This window comes from Rattus rattus, chromosome 15 (genome assembly GCF_011064425.1).
Source record: "Rattus rattus isolate New Zealand chromosome 15, Rrattus_CSIRO_v1, whole genome shotgun sequence".
NCBI classification, from domain to species: Eukaryota; Metazoa; Chordata; class Mammalia; order Rodentia; family Muridae; genus Rattus; species Rattus rattus.
In genome coordinates this window covers 918,391-934,973 of record NC_046168.1, presented here as the reverse complement: position 1 = coordinate 934,973, position 16,583 = coordinate 918,391, and the positions used below count along the sequence as shown (strand labels likewise).

The following is a 16,583-nucleotide window of genomic DNA, read 5'->3' as shown; positions in this document are numbered from 1 at the left end:
TATAGAACGTTCTACCCTAATGCAAAAAGGATATACCTTCTTCTCAGCTCCTCATGGTACTTTTCTCCAAAATTGACCATATAATTGGTCAAAAACGGGCCTCAACAGGTACAGAAAGATAGAAATAATCCCATGCGTGCTATCGACCACCACGGCCTAAAAGCTGGTCTTCAATAACAATAAGGGAAGAATGCCCACATATACGTGGAAATTGAACAATGCTCTACTCAATGATAACCTGGTCAAGGAAGAAATAAAGAAAGAAATTAAAAAACTTTTTAGAATTTAATGAAAATGAAGGTACAACATACCCAAACTTATGGGACACGATGAAAGCTGTGGTAAGAGGAAAACTCATAGCGCTGAGTGCCTGCAGAAAGAAACAGTAAAGAGCATATGTCAGCAGCTTGACAGCACACCTAAAAGCTCTAGAACAAAAAAGAAGCAAATACACCCAGGAGGAGTAGAAGGCAGGAAATAATCAAACTCAGAGCTGAAATCAACCAAGTAGAAACAAAAGGACCATAGAAAGAATCAACAGAACCAAAAGTTGGTTCTTTGAGAAAATCAACAAGATAGATAAACCCTTAGCCAGACTAACGAGAGGACACAGAGAGCGTGTCCAAATTAACAAAATCAGAAATGAAAAGGGAGACATAACTACAGATTCAGAGGAAATTCAAAAAATCATCAGATCTTACTATAAAAACCTATACTCAACAAAACTTGAAAATCTGCAGGAAATGGACAATTTCCTAGACAGATACCAGGTACCGAAGTTAAATCAGGAACAGATAAACCAGTTAAACAACCCCATAACTCCTAAGGAAATAGAAGAAGTCATTAAAGGTCTCCCAACCAAAAAGAGCCCAGGTCCAGACGGGTTTAGTGCAGAATTCTATCAGACCTTCATAGAAGACCTCATACCAATATTATCCAAACTATTCCACAAAATTGAAACAGATGGAGCCCTACCAAACTCCTTCTATGAAGCCACAATTACTCTTATACCTAAACCACACAAAGACCCAACAAAGAAAGAGAACTTCAGACCAATTTCCCTTATGAACATCGGCGAAAAAATACTCAACAAAATTCTGGCAAACCGAATCCAAGAGCACATCAAAACAATCATCCACCATGATCAAGTAGGCTTCATCCCAGGCATGCAGGGATGGTTTAATATATGGAAAACCATCAACGTGATCCATTATATAAACAAACTGAAAGAACAAAACCACATGATCATTTCATTAGATGCTGAGAAAGCATTTGACAAAATTCAACACCCCTTCATGATAAAAGTCCTGGAAAGAATAGGAATCCAAGGCCCATACCTAAACATAGTAAAAGCCATATACAGCAAACCAGTGGCTAACATTAAACTAAATGGAGAGAAACTTGAAGCAATCCCACTAAAATCAGGGACTAGACAAGGCTGCCCACTCTCTCCCTACTTATTCAATATAGTTCTTGAAGTTCTAGCCAGAGCAATCAGACAACAAAAGGAGGTCAAGGGATACAGATCGGAAAGAAGAAGTCAAAATATCACTATTTGCAGATGATATGATAGTATATTTAAGTGATCCCAAAAGTTCCACCAGAGAACTACTAAAGCTGATAAACAACTTCAGCAAAGTGGCTGGGTATAAAATTAACTCAAATAAATCAGTAGCCTTCCTCTACAAAAAGAGAAACAAGCCGAAAAGAAATTAGGAAACGACACCTTCATAATAGACCCAAATAATATAAAGTACCTCGGTGTGACTTTAACCAAGCAAGTAAAAGATTTGTACAACAAGAACTTCAAGACTCTGAAGAAAGAAATTGAAGAAGACCTCAGAAGATGGAAAGATCTCCCATGCTCATGGATTGGCAGGATTAATATAGTAAAAATGGCCATTTTACCAAAAGCGATCTACAGATTCAATGCAATCCCCATCAAAATACCAATCCAATTCTTCAAAGAGTTAGACAGAACAATTTGCAAATTCATCTGGAATAACAAAAAACCCAGGATAGCTAAAACTATCCTCAACAATAAAAAGGACTTCAGGGGAATCGCTATCCCTGAACTCAAGCAGTATTACAGAGCAATAGTGATAAAAACTGCATGGTATTGGTACAGAGACAGACAGATAGACCAATGGAATAGAATTGAAGACCCAGAAATGAACCCACACCTATGGTCACTTGATTTTGACAAAGGAGCCCAAACCATCCAATGGAAAAAAGATAGCATTTTCAGCAAATGGTGCTGGTTCAACTGGAGGTCAACATGTAGAAGAATGCAGATCGATCCATGCTTATCACCCTGTACAAAGCTTAAGTCCAAGTGGATCAAGGACCTCCACATCAAACCAGACACACTCAAACTAATAGAAGAAAAACTAGGGAAGCATCTGGAACACATGGGCACTGGAAAAAATTTCCTGAACAAAACACCAATGGCTTATGCTCTAAGATCAAGAATCGACAAATGGGATCTCATAAAACTACAAAGCTTCTGTAAAAAAAGGATACTGTGGTTAGGACAAAAATTTAGCAACCAACAGATTGGGAAAAGATCTTTTACCAATCCTACAACAGATAGAGGCCTTATATCCAAAATATACAAAGAACTCAAAAAGTTAGACCGGGGAGACAAATAACCCTATTAAAAATGGGGTTCAGAGCTAAACAAAAGAATTCACAGCTGAGGAATGCCGAATGGCTGAGAAACACCTAAAGAAATGTTCAACATCTTTAGTCATCAGGAAATGCAAATCAAAACAACCCTGAGATTTCACCTCACACTAGTGAGAATGGCTAAGATCAAAAACTCAGGTGACAGCAGATGCTGGCGAGGATGCAGAGAAAGAGGAACACTCCTCCATTGTTGGTGGGGTTGCAGACTGGTACAACCATTCTGGAAATCAGTCTGGAGGTTTCTCAGAAAATTGGACATTGAACTGCCTGAGGATCCAGCTATACCTCTCTTGGGCATATACCCAAAAGATGCCCCAACATATGAAAAAGACACGTGCTCCACTATGTTCATCGCAGCCTTATTTATAATAGCCAGAAGCTGGAAAGAACCCAGATGCCCTTCAACAGAGGAATGGATACAGAATCTGTGGTACATCTACACAATGGAATATTACTCAGCTATCAAAAACAACGACTTTATGAAATTCGTAGGCAAATGGTTGGACCTGGAAAATATCATCCTGAGTGAGCTAACCCAATCACAGAAAGACATACATGGTATGCACTCACTGATAAGTGGCTATTAGCCCAAATGCTTGAATTACCCTAGATGCCTAGAACAAATGAAACTCAAGACGGATGATCAAAATGTGAATGCTTCACTCCTTCTTTAAAAGGGGAACAAGAATACCCTTGGCAGGGAAGAGAGAGGCAAAGATTAAAACAGAGACTGAAGGACACCCATTCAGAGCCTGCCCACCTGTGGCCCATACATATCCAGCCACCCAATTAGACAAGATGGATGAAGCAAAGAAGTGCAGGCAGACAGGAGCCAGATGTAGATCGATCCTGAGAGACACAGCCAGAATACAGCAAATACAGAGGCGAATGCCAGCAGCAAACCACTGAACTGAGAATAGGACCCCGTTGAAGGAATCAGAGAAAGAACTGGAAGAGCTTGAAGGGCTCGAGACCCCATATGTACAACAATGCCAAGCAACCAGAGCTTCCAGGGACTAAGCCACTACCTAAAGACTATACATGGACTGACCCTGGACTCTGACCTCGTAGGTAGCAATGAATATCCTAGTAAGAGCACCAGTGGAAGGGGAAGCCCTGGGTCCTGCTAAGACTGAACCCCCAGTGAACTAGACTGTCAGGGGGAGGACGGCAATGGGGGGAGGGTGGGGAGGAACACCCATAAGGAAGGGGGGGGAAGGGGATGTTTGCCCGAAACCGGGAAAGGGAATAACACTCGAAATGTACATAAGAAATACTCAAGTTAATAAAAAAAAAAAAAAAAAAAAAAGTCGATGCCTTCAAGAGGGACATCTTCAAGAGTCCTCACAGAAAGTTGGTTCGTGATTATAATCCTTTTTAAAAGGATTGTGTCAAACCAGTGGTTTAACAAACTGGCTTCACAAAAAAAGACCAAGCATATGATATTTTCTCCTTAATATTTATTGTATAATAATTATTTGAGAAGTTTAATCTTTGCATTTATGGCATGCCTTTGCACAATGCACATAACAATCTTTTGGATACACGGTGCTCACAACACAACAGCGCACAACTTCCGTGCACTGATGTTTTAATAAAGCATGTGTCTTCATACAAATTAAGAGAAAGAAGCGTGCTCCACTTTACAGCTTTCAGATTGCTTAACCTACAAAGGCCAAGAACTCAATGAACTCCAAACAATGTAGCCTAAAAATGCATAAAGTAATATGGTAAAGATTTGTGCCACAAATACACATAATTTTAATTTTTCTTAAGAGCATTGACAAGTTTCATATTGTTGTTGTAAAGACATTAATTTCATTAACTGTTATAATAATCACTCATACATATAATGAATTATTATGCCTAAATATAGATAAAATGAATATATAATAGGCATAACTACAAAATCCTAAGAAAATTAGTATTAACAAGAACATGACAAGTTTGAGCTATTTGGGATACTATTGGTCGAATTACCGGTGAAGAAAAAATTATATAGTATAACTTCTTGAAAGTATTAGAATAAAACGTTTAAGCAGAACTGAGAGATAATGAACCATTTACAATCCTTAGCTAACTAAAAAACTCCTACAGTGGGGACTTCCCTTAACTTCTCTCAGATTCTTCAAGAAACAGGTTTGGTATCACTGGATTCAGGAATTTGAACTCACCGGTCCTTGAGTCTCCTGTCAGACACACCTCATACTGGTAACTCTGGGACAGGGTCCCTGCTTGGCTGACATCCACCAGGTGGCCAGGAAAGTGTCCCTCAGATACAGAGCAGCCACCCATAGAAGCTGCCCTGACCCTCCTGCACAGTCTCACCCCCACAAACAGCAGCACAGACAGGAGGAAGAGAGAAGATACAGATGCCAAGGCAATGACTAAGTACAACGTGAGCAAATCCACATCGTTTTGCAGGGAGTCGCGCGCCACCTCAGGCAAGGGCAGGTAGGGTTGAGAAAAGCCATCCACAAGCAGCACCTGCAGAGTGACACTGGCAGACCGCGGAGGCTCTCCATTGTCCTTGACCAGTAGCAGCAGCTTGTGCTTGGGCACATCGCGCTCGCTCAGCAGCCTGGAGGTGCGTACCTCACCATTGTGCGCCCACACGCTGAACAGTCCGGGCTCCGTGGCTTTGAGCAGCTGGAATGACAGCCAGGCATTCTGGCCAGAGTCAGAGTCCACTGCCACCACCTTGGTGACCAGGTATCCAGGCTCCGCTGCCCTGGGCAGCAGCTCTGTACAGGGCGCAGAGGCGTTCTGCAGTGGGTAGAGCACGAAGGGAGCATTGTCATTGTCATCCAGCACCATCACGCGCACCAGAGCCTGGCTGCTGAGTGCAGGCGAGCCTCCATCTGTGGCGGCCACTCGGAACTCGAAGGACTGCAGGGTCTCATAGTCCAGCGCCCTGAGCGCGAACAGCTGCCCGTTGTCAGCATTGATGGAGATGAGCGAGTCGAGGGCCAGCTGCGGGTCATAGGGTGGCAGCAGAGAGTAGGTGATGTGGGCATTGGAGCCTGAGTCTGAGTCTGTGGCACTGATGGTGCCTATGTGCAGGGCGGGGCTGTTATTCTCACGGACGAACATGGTGTAGGAGGTTTGGGTGAAGACGGGGGCGTTGTCATTGATGTCAGACACCCGCACTGTTATGGTGTGCTGGGTTGTGAGCCTGGGTGTGCCCAGGTCTGAGACAGTGATGGTGATGTTGTACTCAGCTCTGCTCTCTCTGTCCAAAGCTCGTTCAGAAGCTATAGTATAGAAGTTCTCTACAGATGGTTTCAGGATGAAGGGGAGATCGTTCTGGATGGAACATGTCACTCTTCCGTTATCCCCAGAGTCTAAATCAGAAACACTGAAAACAGCCACCGCGGTCTCTGCTGAATTCTCGGGAATAAGACTGTTAACTGATGACAATGTCAGTTCTGGTGGGTTATCGTTCACATCAACTACCTGAACTATGACTATGCATTTCCCTGAAAGGCCTCCACCATCCTTGGCCTCTATGTCAACCTCATAAGTATTGATTGTTTCATAATCCAAACTCTTAAGTAGTTGTATATTACCAGTACTGGAGTCCAGTTGAAAAGTTTTGAGAATTTCTTCAGAAGCATGAAAAAATACGTATGATATCGCACCAAAATTTCCCGTATCTAAGTCAGAAGCGGAGACAGTGGTAATGACAGAGCCAACAGGGCTTTTCTCTAAAATTTGAACCTCATAGAGTGACTGTGTAAATTCTGGGGCATTGTCATTTATGTCTAAGACTAGGATGTGGACCTGGGTAGTTCCAGACCGAGGTGGGGATCCTCCATCCAGGGCTGTGAGAGTTAAACTGAGTTCTGGCTGTTCTTCCCGATCCAGAGCTCTGTCTAGAACTAGTTCTGGATACTTCCTTCCATCTCTACGACGGCGGGTGTGAACATGAAAATGGGACTTGGGAGAGACCGTGTAGTTCTGCAGTCCGTTTCTTCCCACATCCAAGTCCACAGCATTTCCCAGAGGAATCACTGTTCCAGGTGGGGAGCTCTCTAGGACTTTCAGCTGCATTGCATTTTCAAAGAACTCCGGGGCATGGTCATTTACATCTACGACTTCGAGCTCATTTGTAATAAACTGCAAAGGATTATGCAGCAATATCTGAAAGTGCAGCACACAAGGTTCGGTCGAGCCGCACAGCTCCTCCCGGTCTAATCTCTCAACCAAGAGCAAATCTCCGGTCTGATGGCTGAGCTGAAAATACTGTACGTTCCCTTTGGAGATAGCTTGAGCTCTCCTTTCAGCCAGTTCTTCTCCGCTAAGCCCCAGATCCTTCGCTAGATTGGCTATTACGAAGCCCCTCTCTGTTTCCTCAGCCACAGAATAGCGCCTGGATGCGGACCCAGCAAAAGACCCACCCAGAAAAACAAAGAGAAGCAAGACTTGCCTTTGTTTAAGAAGGCGTTCCTCTCTGGCCTCCATTGTATTTCTGCGTTGTATTTCCAAGGGCTTGTCACCAAGAGAAATATCTCCGTGAAAAGCAAAGTCTTTTGGAGACAGCTTAACAACTAATGTTTTCCAGAGATTCAGATTTTCTTGCTTAAAAATCTACCCAGGTTCACAAAAACCGTGGTTTTACATCATCGGGTTGCTCTCTGAGTCTCTGAGTACCGGGTGCACAACGTCTTAGTCAACAGCGCCACCATGCGTTCATTTGCAGTATTAAATTCTTAGAAAAGATCTTAGCTCTGCTACTGGTTTTGATTTAAGTCGTTAATTTCCTTTATCAAATCTTTTGACCCTACTGAAGGAGTTCCTTGTGCCACACAAGTTAAACATAAACTAGGCAAGTATATTCACTAAATGGAATTACCTGTCTCTAGTAAGAGTCCTTATTTACATGATTTACATTACAAGTGCACACATGCTAGGTAGGGTACTACCCTCATCTGTAATTACTACCTCCAAGTTTTAAAATAATTTAAATGATAACATGCTTATCTCTCCTTTTATGGCTTTCCTTATTTTACAATATTTGTGAAATGTGTGAGTTGCAGTAATAGTACGAGAAACATTACAAAAAGCGAAGGCGGTAAAATATGACAGTTTATATCAGATGGCTGAGAATGCATAATTGTTTACATATTTCCATGTCCATGGAGTACTTAGGGATGTTTTCTCTTCTTCCACATAAATATAATAATTATTAGCTTAACCCATATTAATTTATTTAATCTGTAGAAGTTATACATGTAATGGTAGCAAGATCAGATCCATACGTTTTATAGTTCCTCATCTAGCAGGATGTACAAATTTTAAACATGCTCAAGCAGTGTGAATTGTGTGACCTAGGAAGTTTACTATGCACTAAACTTAGTGGGGAGTAGTTATGAAAATTCTCCCCATCAGGGCAAGAAAATTCTTGCCTTTAATGTGGAATGTTACGGATCAGAAGCATAACAGGTGACAAAACCGTGTCAAGAGCCTGTGAGAGTCAGTATAGGTAATTTAGATAATAAAGGACAGTCTATCAGAGTGTAGGGCCTCAAGAGCTACAGAGATCTGTAAAGTAAAACCCAGGAGAAATTCTAAGTACTTGTATTTTATTCTAAGAACCAAGAGAAGCTATTGTAAGACTGCAGGCAGACAAGAAATGAAGCAATGCAGATATAATGTGTTCAGTCTAGCTCTCTACACGAGTATCACAAGTACAATGCACCCACTCATTATTGGGTTTATCCCTAATTAAACACTAAAACTAAAAGCATCAATGTTTATATAATGTTATGTTATTTGACTTGGTAGTAACATCAAGATAGTTAATGATCATTCAAACAGTTGATGTCACTGGAGGTCACTTAACCAAGATTCCCACACATGACGAAGTGATTAGAGGCTTTTGATACAAAGATGGTCCTTTCTGCCACTGCCAATCTCAAAACGAGATATTCAAATTCCATACGCTTAATACTATATCTCACCTAAATATACATAAAATTATGTAAAAATTAATAATATGTTGGAAAACATTAAGAATTAAATTTTCTATATCAGGTGTGTCAAAAATTCAATTGCAGGAAGTGAAAGAAGTTGAGTGAGTTGGGAAATGTAGAAGCATATTTAAGTTATAAAATTAAATAGCGGAAATTCTGCACTCACTAAGCCAGTGGACAAGAGAGGAAACTTGAATTAAGCATTCAGAGAGAAAACGGAAAGATATGTGATAGTGACCGTGATCACTATTTCAGCCAACTGTAACAAAATCGGATAACAGTGTGTGTCAGAGTGTTTGGTTCACGCAAAAGTCCTGCTCATTAAGCATCTTGCCGTGTTTAATTGTGAGTATGTCACGATGAAAACAACCCTCCCATCAATCAATTAATCGAAAATATTAAGAACTTAAAATATTCTGGTGTCTGTGCTAATCATGAAATAAGTGGGAGCTACCTATAAACATAACTCAAAAATTTAAGTTTTTAAACATGACGTGTGTGTGTGTGTGTGTGTGTGTGTGTGTGAGAGAGAGAGAGAGAGAGAGAGAGAGAGAGAGAGAGAGAGAGAGAGAGAGATCAAATCAGAGCACAGCTTTGACGAGTTGGTTTTATACTTCCATCATGTGAATCTGGGGATGAAACACAGGTTTTATTCGTTGGCCAACTTGTTTGGCCCATCACAACCTTTTTTAAAAAGCATTTAAAGGTCTATGGTACAATAGAGAGGAAAATAGAACAAGTCGGTCCAGAAGATTAATAAAAATGATAATGGACACTGCTTGTAGACCTATGAATACACACACATTGTTCGTGGACTTAAGGATACACATACATTTCTCATGGACTTATGCCCAATTGAATCTTTAATCCCCCCCCCAAATTTTTGAGAATGAAATGCCTAGCTGCATACACATTTTCTAAGTTGGTAAAAGATAGAAGCATAGGCTCTTGTATACTGTATATAATTCACTTATAATAAAGTTCCCAGTAGGTGAATTAACTAGGAATGCCAGCGCAATGCTTGCAATCTTAACACTCTAGATGTGGGAGGAACTTGTCACAAGTTCAAGACCATGATGAGATCTTGTCTCAAAAAAAATTTTTTTAAGACGTACTGGGTTTCAGCAGAAGAATTTTGAAGGATTATTTGAAATAAATCATTTTAAAAATCACCACACCCTTGAAAACCACTACGCATGTATTTATTAGCTTCCCTTTCAAAAGCAGCATATGATTTTGTCTGAACTTGTTTTGCACTTATAATTTGAACACTTCATTAGGATTTCCACAATCTTTAAAGGAACATAAGTTTTGTATGCTGATATCTAAACTATGCATGTAGATAAACATAGGAAGAGTGCTATGCTATTCACACTCACATGAAGAGTTTACTAAAAGTTACATTATCAAGAGAACAAGTGAACACAAATAGTCTTGGCTGCAAAAATATTGCAACTTGGGCAATGAGATAAATTATTTTTAGACACCATTTAAGAATAACCCAGAACTGGAGACGTTAAACTTAGGCGATGGTGCTCTAACTTAATTTTGCACAGCATAGTGCCAGCAAAATCCAGCCCTCTGGAAACAGAGGCAGGAGGATCTTTGTGAGTCAAATACCAACCTGGTCTGCAAAGTGAGTTCCAGGACAATCATGGATACAAAGTGAGGACCCCCACCCAATTTTTTTCTGAAAATAGAATTTTCACTTTCACATTATAAGTCAATTAAAATTAAAAGACTAAAATTGGAATACAAGCAAAATTTAGACACCTTTTCCTCATACCTTACCTTTTAAGAAATACCAAGAACATGCAAAGGGTTGGAGTAAGATAGTTACTTTCAAAAAGAGACACCTCCAGTTGTCGAAGCAGTACACTCAGGCCTTTCAGGCTTTAGCTGAGACTAGACTAAGTATTTCTTCACCAATATTTAACTGAATTCAAAACTATTCCTGTAACTAGGGTTTGTATCATTCTCTCTCTCTGAATTCTGAAGAAGGAAATTGGGGATAATTGGTTTCAGGAACTTGAAATCTGGGGTCCCAGTGTCTCCAGACAGGCATACTTCATATTGGTAGCTCTGGGACAGAGTCCCTGCGCCGCCAACATCCACTAGGTGGCCAGGAAAGTGACCTTCGGGCATAGAGCAGCCACCCAGCGAGGTCGCTCTGTCTCTCCTGCACAGCCTTACCCCCACGAACAGCAGTAGAGACAGGAGAAAGAGAGAAGACACAGAGGCCAAGGCAATGACCAGGTAGAGTGTTAGCGCGTCCTCATCTTGTGCAGCGTCGCGCGCCACTTCTGGCAGAGGTAGGTAGGGTTGTGAGAAACCATCCACCAGCAGTACGTGCAGAGTGACACTGGCAGAGCGCGGAGGATCGCCATTGTCTTTAACCAGGAGCAGCAGCCTGTGCTTGAGTACATCTCGCTCGCCCAGCAGCCTGGTGGTGCGCACCTCCCCATTGTGTGCCCACACGCTGAATAGCCCGGGTTCCGTGGCTTTGAGCAACTGGAATGACAGCCAGGCATTCTGGCCAGAGTCGCGGTCCACTGCCACCACCTTGGTGACCAGGTATCCTGGCTCTGCCGCCCTGGGGAGGAGCTCGGTGCAGGGTGCAGAGGCATTCTGAAGCGGGTAGAGCACGAAGGGAGCATTGTCATTGTCGTCCAGCACCACCAGGCGAACCGGAGCCTGGCTGCTGAGCGCTGGCGAGCCTCCATCTGTGGCGCTCACATGGAACTCGAAGGCCTGCAGTGCCTCATAGTCCAGCGCCCTGAGCGCGAACAACTGCCCATTGTCTGCATTAATGGAGATGAGCGAGTTGAGAGCCAGCTGAGGGTCTTGGGGAGGTAACAGAGAGTAGGTGATGTGGGCATTGGAGCCTGAGTCTGAGTCTGTGGCACTGATGGTGCCTATGTGCAGGGCGGGGCTGTTGTTTTCTCGTACAAATATGGTGTAAGAGGTTTGGGTGAAGGCGGGGGCGTTGTCGTTGATGTCAGACACGTACACTGCTATGGTGTGCTGAGTTGTTAGCCTGGGTGTACCCATGTCTGAGACAGTGATGGTGATGTTGTACTGTGGTCTGGTCTCTCGATCCAGGGCTGTGTTTGTCATAAGAGTGTACAAGTTCTCAACTGAGGGTTTTAGAACAAAAGGAAGATCTTCTTGGATGGAGCAAACCATTTTTCCATTGTCTCCAGAGTCGGGATCTGCAACACTGAACACAGCAATTACAGTTTCCGGGGCATTTTCCGGGATGTGGTTGGTAAATGTGGACATAGTCAGTTCTGGAGGGTTGTCATTCAAATCATTTACTTGAACAAACACCACACTGCTTCCAGAAAGTCCCCCACCATCTGTGGCCTGAACATATACTGTGTATGCCTGGATGGATTCAAAATCCAGGGTCTTTACTAAAAGGATTTCTCCGGATGTTGCATTCATTCGAAACGTTTTCCGAATGTCTTCAGAGGCTTGGGAAAAGGCATAAGCTATTTGTCCGTTGTCTCCAATGTCTAAATCCCTAGCAGAGACAGTGGCAACCTGGGATCCAACAGGACTGTTCTCTGGGACCTGAACCTCATAGCGAAGCTTTGAAAACGCGGGGGCATTGTCATTGATGTCTAAGACTTCAATAAGGATTTGGACAGTACCAGACCTGGGTGGATTCCCCCCATCTAGAGCTGTCAGTATTAATCTGATTTCAGACCGTTCCTCCCGATCCAGCACTTTGTCCAGAACCAGCTGTGGTAATACTGTGCCATCAGGACTGTCTTGTAGATTAAGATGAAAATAGAAATTGGGGCTGATTGAGTAAGTTTGGAGACTGTTGCTTCCTACATCTAAGTCTTGAGCACGTTCTATTAGGAAAGTGGAACCGGGAGCAGTAATTTCTGAAATTTTCAAAATTATTTTTTTGTCCAGAAAAACGGGAGAATGGTCATTTATGTCCCTAATCTGTAGTTCAGCCTGAAAAATCTCCAAAGGATTTCCCAGTAACACCTGGAAAGGCACCACACAGGGTTCAGTAGGACCGCACAGCTCCTCCCGGTCCAGTTTCTCCCTTAACAACAAATCTCCTGTTTGCCTATTGAATTCTAAGTTCAATTTTTTCCCTTTGGAAATTACTCGCGGTCCCCGCTCAGCGAGTTCCTCTACCTCCAGCCCCAGGTCCTTTAACAAATTTGCCACAAAAAAACCGTTCTCTGCTTCCTCCTCCACCGAATAGCGCCTAATTGTGGACCCAGCCTGAGCTATGCCCAGCAAAACAAAGAACAGCAGGACTTGCCTTTTTTTCAGGATTTGCTCCATTTCCTCTCCAGTCTCCATCACTTTCTGCTCTCTCAACAAACTCGCTCCAATCGTGGTTTACGTTATCACTGACTCGCTCTGCAAATATCTTGCAGACACTGGTACACGTCCACAATCCCCGACCTAAGACTTTCCGGAAAGAATGCCTTAGAAGGCTTCCTCTCCCCAACTCCTCCCTTTAGTGGTCTGGCTTTCAAGGACGGCTCGCCGGTTGCATTTCTGAGGCTGCAGCGCCACCCTGCGTTCTTTTCAAGCATTGTTTTTTCCCAAAAACGTTAAGAATTCACGTTCATATTTAATGGCCATCTAAATAGCAGATTTTTAATATATCAAAGACTTGTATGCGTTTTAAAGGCTTTCATTGCTTCTACAGTGGTATGTAGGTCGTGGACAAGGTACTTCAGTTTTTCCTTAGATTTAGGAGGGTTTGGGGGAAATCAACATTATGACTGAGAGGGTGACTACGGTGCCATAGATTTTTAACTAGATATTTCCCAGTATTTATTCAGAACTTGGGCAAGTCCACATTTAGATAGTGGGTAGGTTACTACTCTCACATCAGACTCAACTGAAAAAAAAAACTTAACAGAAAGACCAAGAAAAGCTCAGAACTTAATGAGAATGTCCTAGTGGGGCATAGATGTGTCCTTGTTTATGCTTCCTCTGGGCATTGTTTGAGACCTACATTTCCCCAAAATGAGATGTGACCAAGACTCATTAAAACTCTCTGTGATCAGCTCATTTCTGCTTGCCAGTGTCTGTGTCTTTATTTTCCTTTCTAACAGATAATAAGGCTTTGATATATTTATAATTTAAGTGCTGCATCTATTCAAGTTAATAAGCTCATAATAACAAATGCATAGTAAATATTTAAAAGTCCTTAATTATCTTTTAAAAAGTCTTTGAGAGATGGCTTATTAAATCAGAACTCAAAGTCTATAAGTTGAAACTTATGGCTAAGTTTAAAAGTTATCTTTTTTAAAATGCTCGGTAGAAAGAAATTAATATTTTAGCATGGATTGGAAAGGGATCATAAGTCCCTACTCCTCAGGAGCTATGGACAGTTGGTGGCTTCTGGGGAGGGAGAGTCAGTTTTCTTTAAGAGTGTGGCTCCTGGTAACCTGATCATGCTCCAGTGGATGGATCACAAGCAGGTGTGTATGTGCAGCACAAAAGGTAGTGGATGGATTATTGAATAGGAAAAACAGTGTACAAAGTTGGGGAAAGTAAGGAGATGGGAGTGGCTCTGGTAAAAGTGATCTAAGGGCAGGAGTGAGGGTGGATATAATAAAAAAACACTGAGTGAAATTCTCAAGAGAACTAATAAACATGCTTTTTGCAGAAAGATGACATTGTTTTAATTATATAACATCCTGACAAAAACAAAATCAAAATTATAAAAACATTGAAAAGATGCTGGTTACCAGGGGAAAAGGAAAATGAGTATAAACAACTAAAACAGAGGACTGTCCAGACAATGAAAAGTTCCTTAATTATGCTATAATGATAGATACATGATCATATGCATTTGTAAAAAATAATAGATTGTATAACAAAAGTCAGTCCTAATGTGAACTTTGCACTTTAGCGAACAAGAATGTTTCAATATTAGTACAGCAGTGTTACTAAATGTGCTATGCTAAGGTGTGATATCAATAATGGGAAATGGGCTGGAAGAGAAGGGGTAGAGGGGAACTCTAGGTACTATCTGATTTTCTGTATGACCTAAAATTGCTCCAAAGCAAAGTTTATTACAGGAATTTAAAATCTTTGCTTTAGTCATGCAAGTATATATGACAGGAAATTAGAAGTCTAAAGTAAAAGAAAAGGATTTGAATGGAGATATGGAAGAATATGTTTAAAATGCATTTTATGTATGTATTACAATTGTCCTTATGAAACTTACAATCATGCTAGGCAGTGATGGTGCACACCTTTAATCCCAGCACATGGGAGGCAGAGGCAGAGGAATCCTTACCAGTTAAGGCCAGCCTGGTCTGCACTTGAGTTTCAGGAGATCCAAGTTTCTACATAAAGAAACCCTGTCCAAGCCTGCACCCAAAGCTGACCCTGTACCACATCTCTCTGTACCCAGAATTAATTGAAGGAATTAAAAAAAACTATCCAGTATCTAAAAGTGGAAATCAAACAATAAAGAAATCACAAAGGGAGACAACCCTGGAGATAGAAAACCTAGGAAAGTGATCAGGAGTCATAGATGCAAACAGCATTACCATTACCGACAAAATATAAGAACTAGAAGAGAGAATCTCAGGGGCAGGAAATACCATAGAAAACATTGATACAATGATCAAAAAAAACCAAACCAAAACAAAACAAAATCACAAAACGCAAAATGCTCCCAACCCAGGAAGTCCAGGACACAATGGGTTGATCAAACCTAAGGATAATAGGTATAGAAGAGAGCAAAGACTTCCAACTTAAAAGGCCAGTAAACATCTTCAACAAAATTATAGAAGAAAACTTCCCAATTCTAAATAAAGAGATGCCAATAAACACAGAAGAAGCTTAGAGAAATCCAAACAGATTGGACCAGAAAAGAAACTCCTCCAGTCACATAATAGTCAAAACACCAAATGCACAAAACAAAGAAAGAATATTAAAAGCAGTAAGGAAAAAGGTCAAGTAACATATAAAGACTTCTCACCAGAGACTATGAAAGCCAGAAGATCCTGAACAGATGTCATACAGATCCCCAGAGAACACAAATACCAGCCCAGGCTACTATATCCAGCAAAACTCTCAATTAACACAGATGGAGAAACTAAGATATTTCATGACAAAACCAGATTTACACAATATCTTTCCACAAATCCATCCCTACAAAGGATAATAGATGGAAAACACCAACACAAGGAGGGAAACTACATGTTAGAAGAAGCAAGAATATAATCTAATTTCAACTAACCCAAAAGAAGATAGCCACACAAACATAATTCCACCTCTAACAACAACAAAAATAACAGGAAACAACAATCATTGGTCCCTGATATCTCTCAACAAGAATGGACTCAATTCCCCAACAAAAAAACAAAGACTAACAGACTGGATATGTAAACAAGACACAGCAATTAGCTGCACACAGGAAACACACCTCAATAACAAAGACAGACACTACCTCAGAATAAAAGACTGGAAAATAATATTCCACGCAAGTTGCCCTAAGAAACAAGCCGGAATAGCCATTCAAATATCAAATAAAATCAACTTTCCACCAAAAGTTATCACAAAAGATGATTAAGGACACTTCATATTCATCAAAGAAAAATCCACTAAGTTGAATTCTCAATCCTGAATATCTGCTCCAAATGCAAGGGCATTCATAAAAGAAACCATACTAAAGCTCACAGCACACATTGAACCTCAGGCAATAATATTGAGAGATTTTAACCCCCCATTCTCATCAATGGACAGATCATGGAAACTGAAACTAAACAGAGACATGGAAACTAACAGAAGTTGTGAGCCAGTGGATTTGACAGATATCTACAGAGCACTTCATCCTAAATCAAAAGAATATACGTTCTTCTCAGCACCTCATGGTACCTTCTCCAAAATTGACCATATAATCAGTCACAAAGCATG

At 41.3% G+C, this 16,583-nt stretch overlaps 2 protein-coding genes across 2 annotated transcripts; both read right to left on the bottom strand.

The window, feature by feature from the left end:
* Positions 1-4,513: 4,513 nt before the first annotated feature.
* On the bottom strand, positions 4,514-7,936 carry LOC116884735 (protocadherin beta-3-like). Its single transcript, XM_032885949.1, has one exon. It carries the CDS (start codon positions 7,150-7,152, stop codon positions 4,798-4,800), a length of 2,355 nt encoding a protein of 784 aa, XP_032741840.1. The 5' UTR covers positions 7,153-7,936; the 3' UTR covers positions 4,514-4,797.
* Positions 7,937-10,346: 2,410 nt separating this feature from the next.
* On the bottom strand, positions 10,347-13,138 carry LOC116884834 (protocadherin beta-2-like). The gene has a single exon (XM_032886072.1). It carries the CDS (start codon positions 12,993-12,995, stop codon positions 10,596-10,598), a length of 2,400 nt encoding a protein of 799 aa, XP_032741963.1. The 5' UTR covers positions 12,996-13,138; the 3' UTR covers positions 10,347-10,595.
* Between the last annotated feature and the right edge of the window lie 3,445 nt (positions 13,139-16,583).

Excerpts from the sequence above, each read along its gene's own strand:
- LOC116884735 (XM_032885949.1), bottom strand. The coding sequence starts at position 7,152 with ATGGAGGCCAGAGAGGAACGCCTTCTTAAACAAAGGCAAGTCTTGCTT.
- LOC116884834 (XM_032886072.1), bottom strand. The coding sequence starts at position 12,995 with ATGGAGACTGGAGAGGAAATGGAGCAAATCCTGAAAAAAAGGCAAGTC.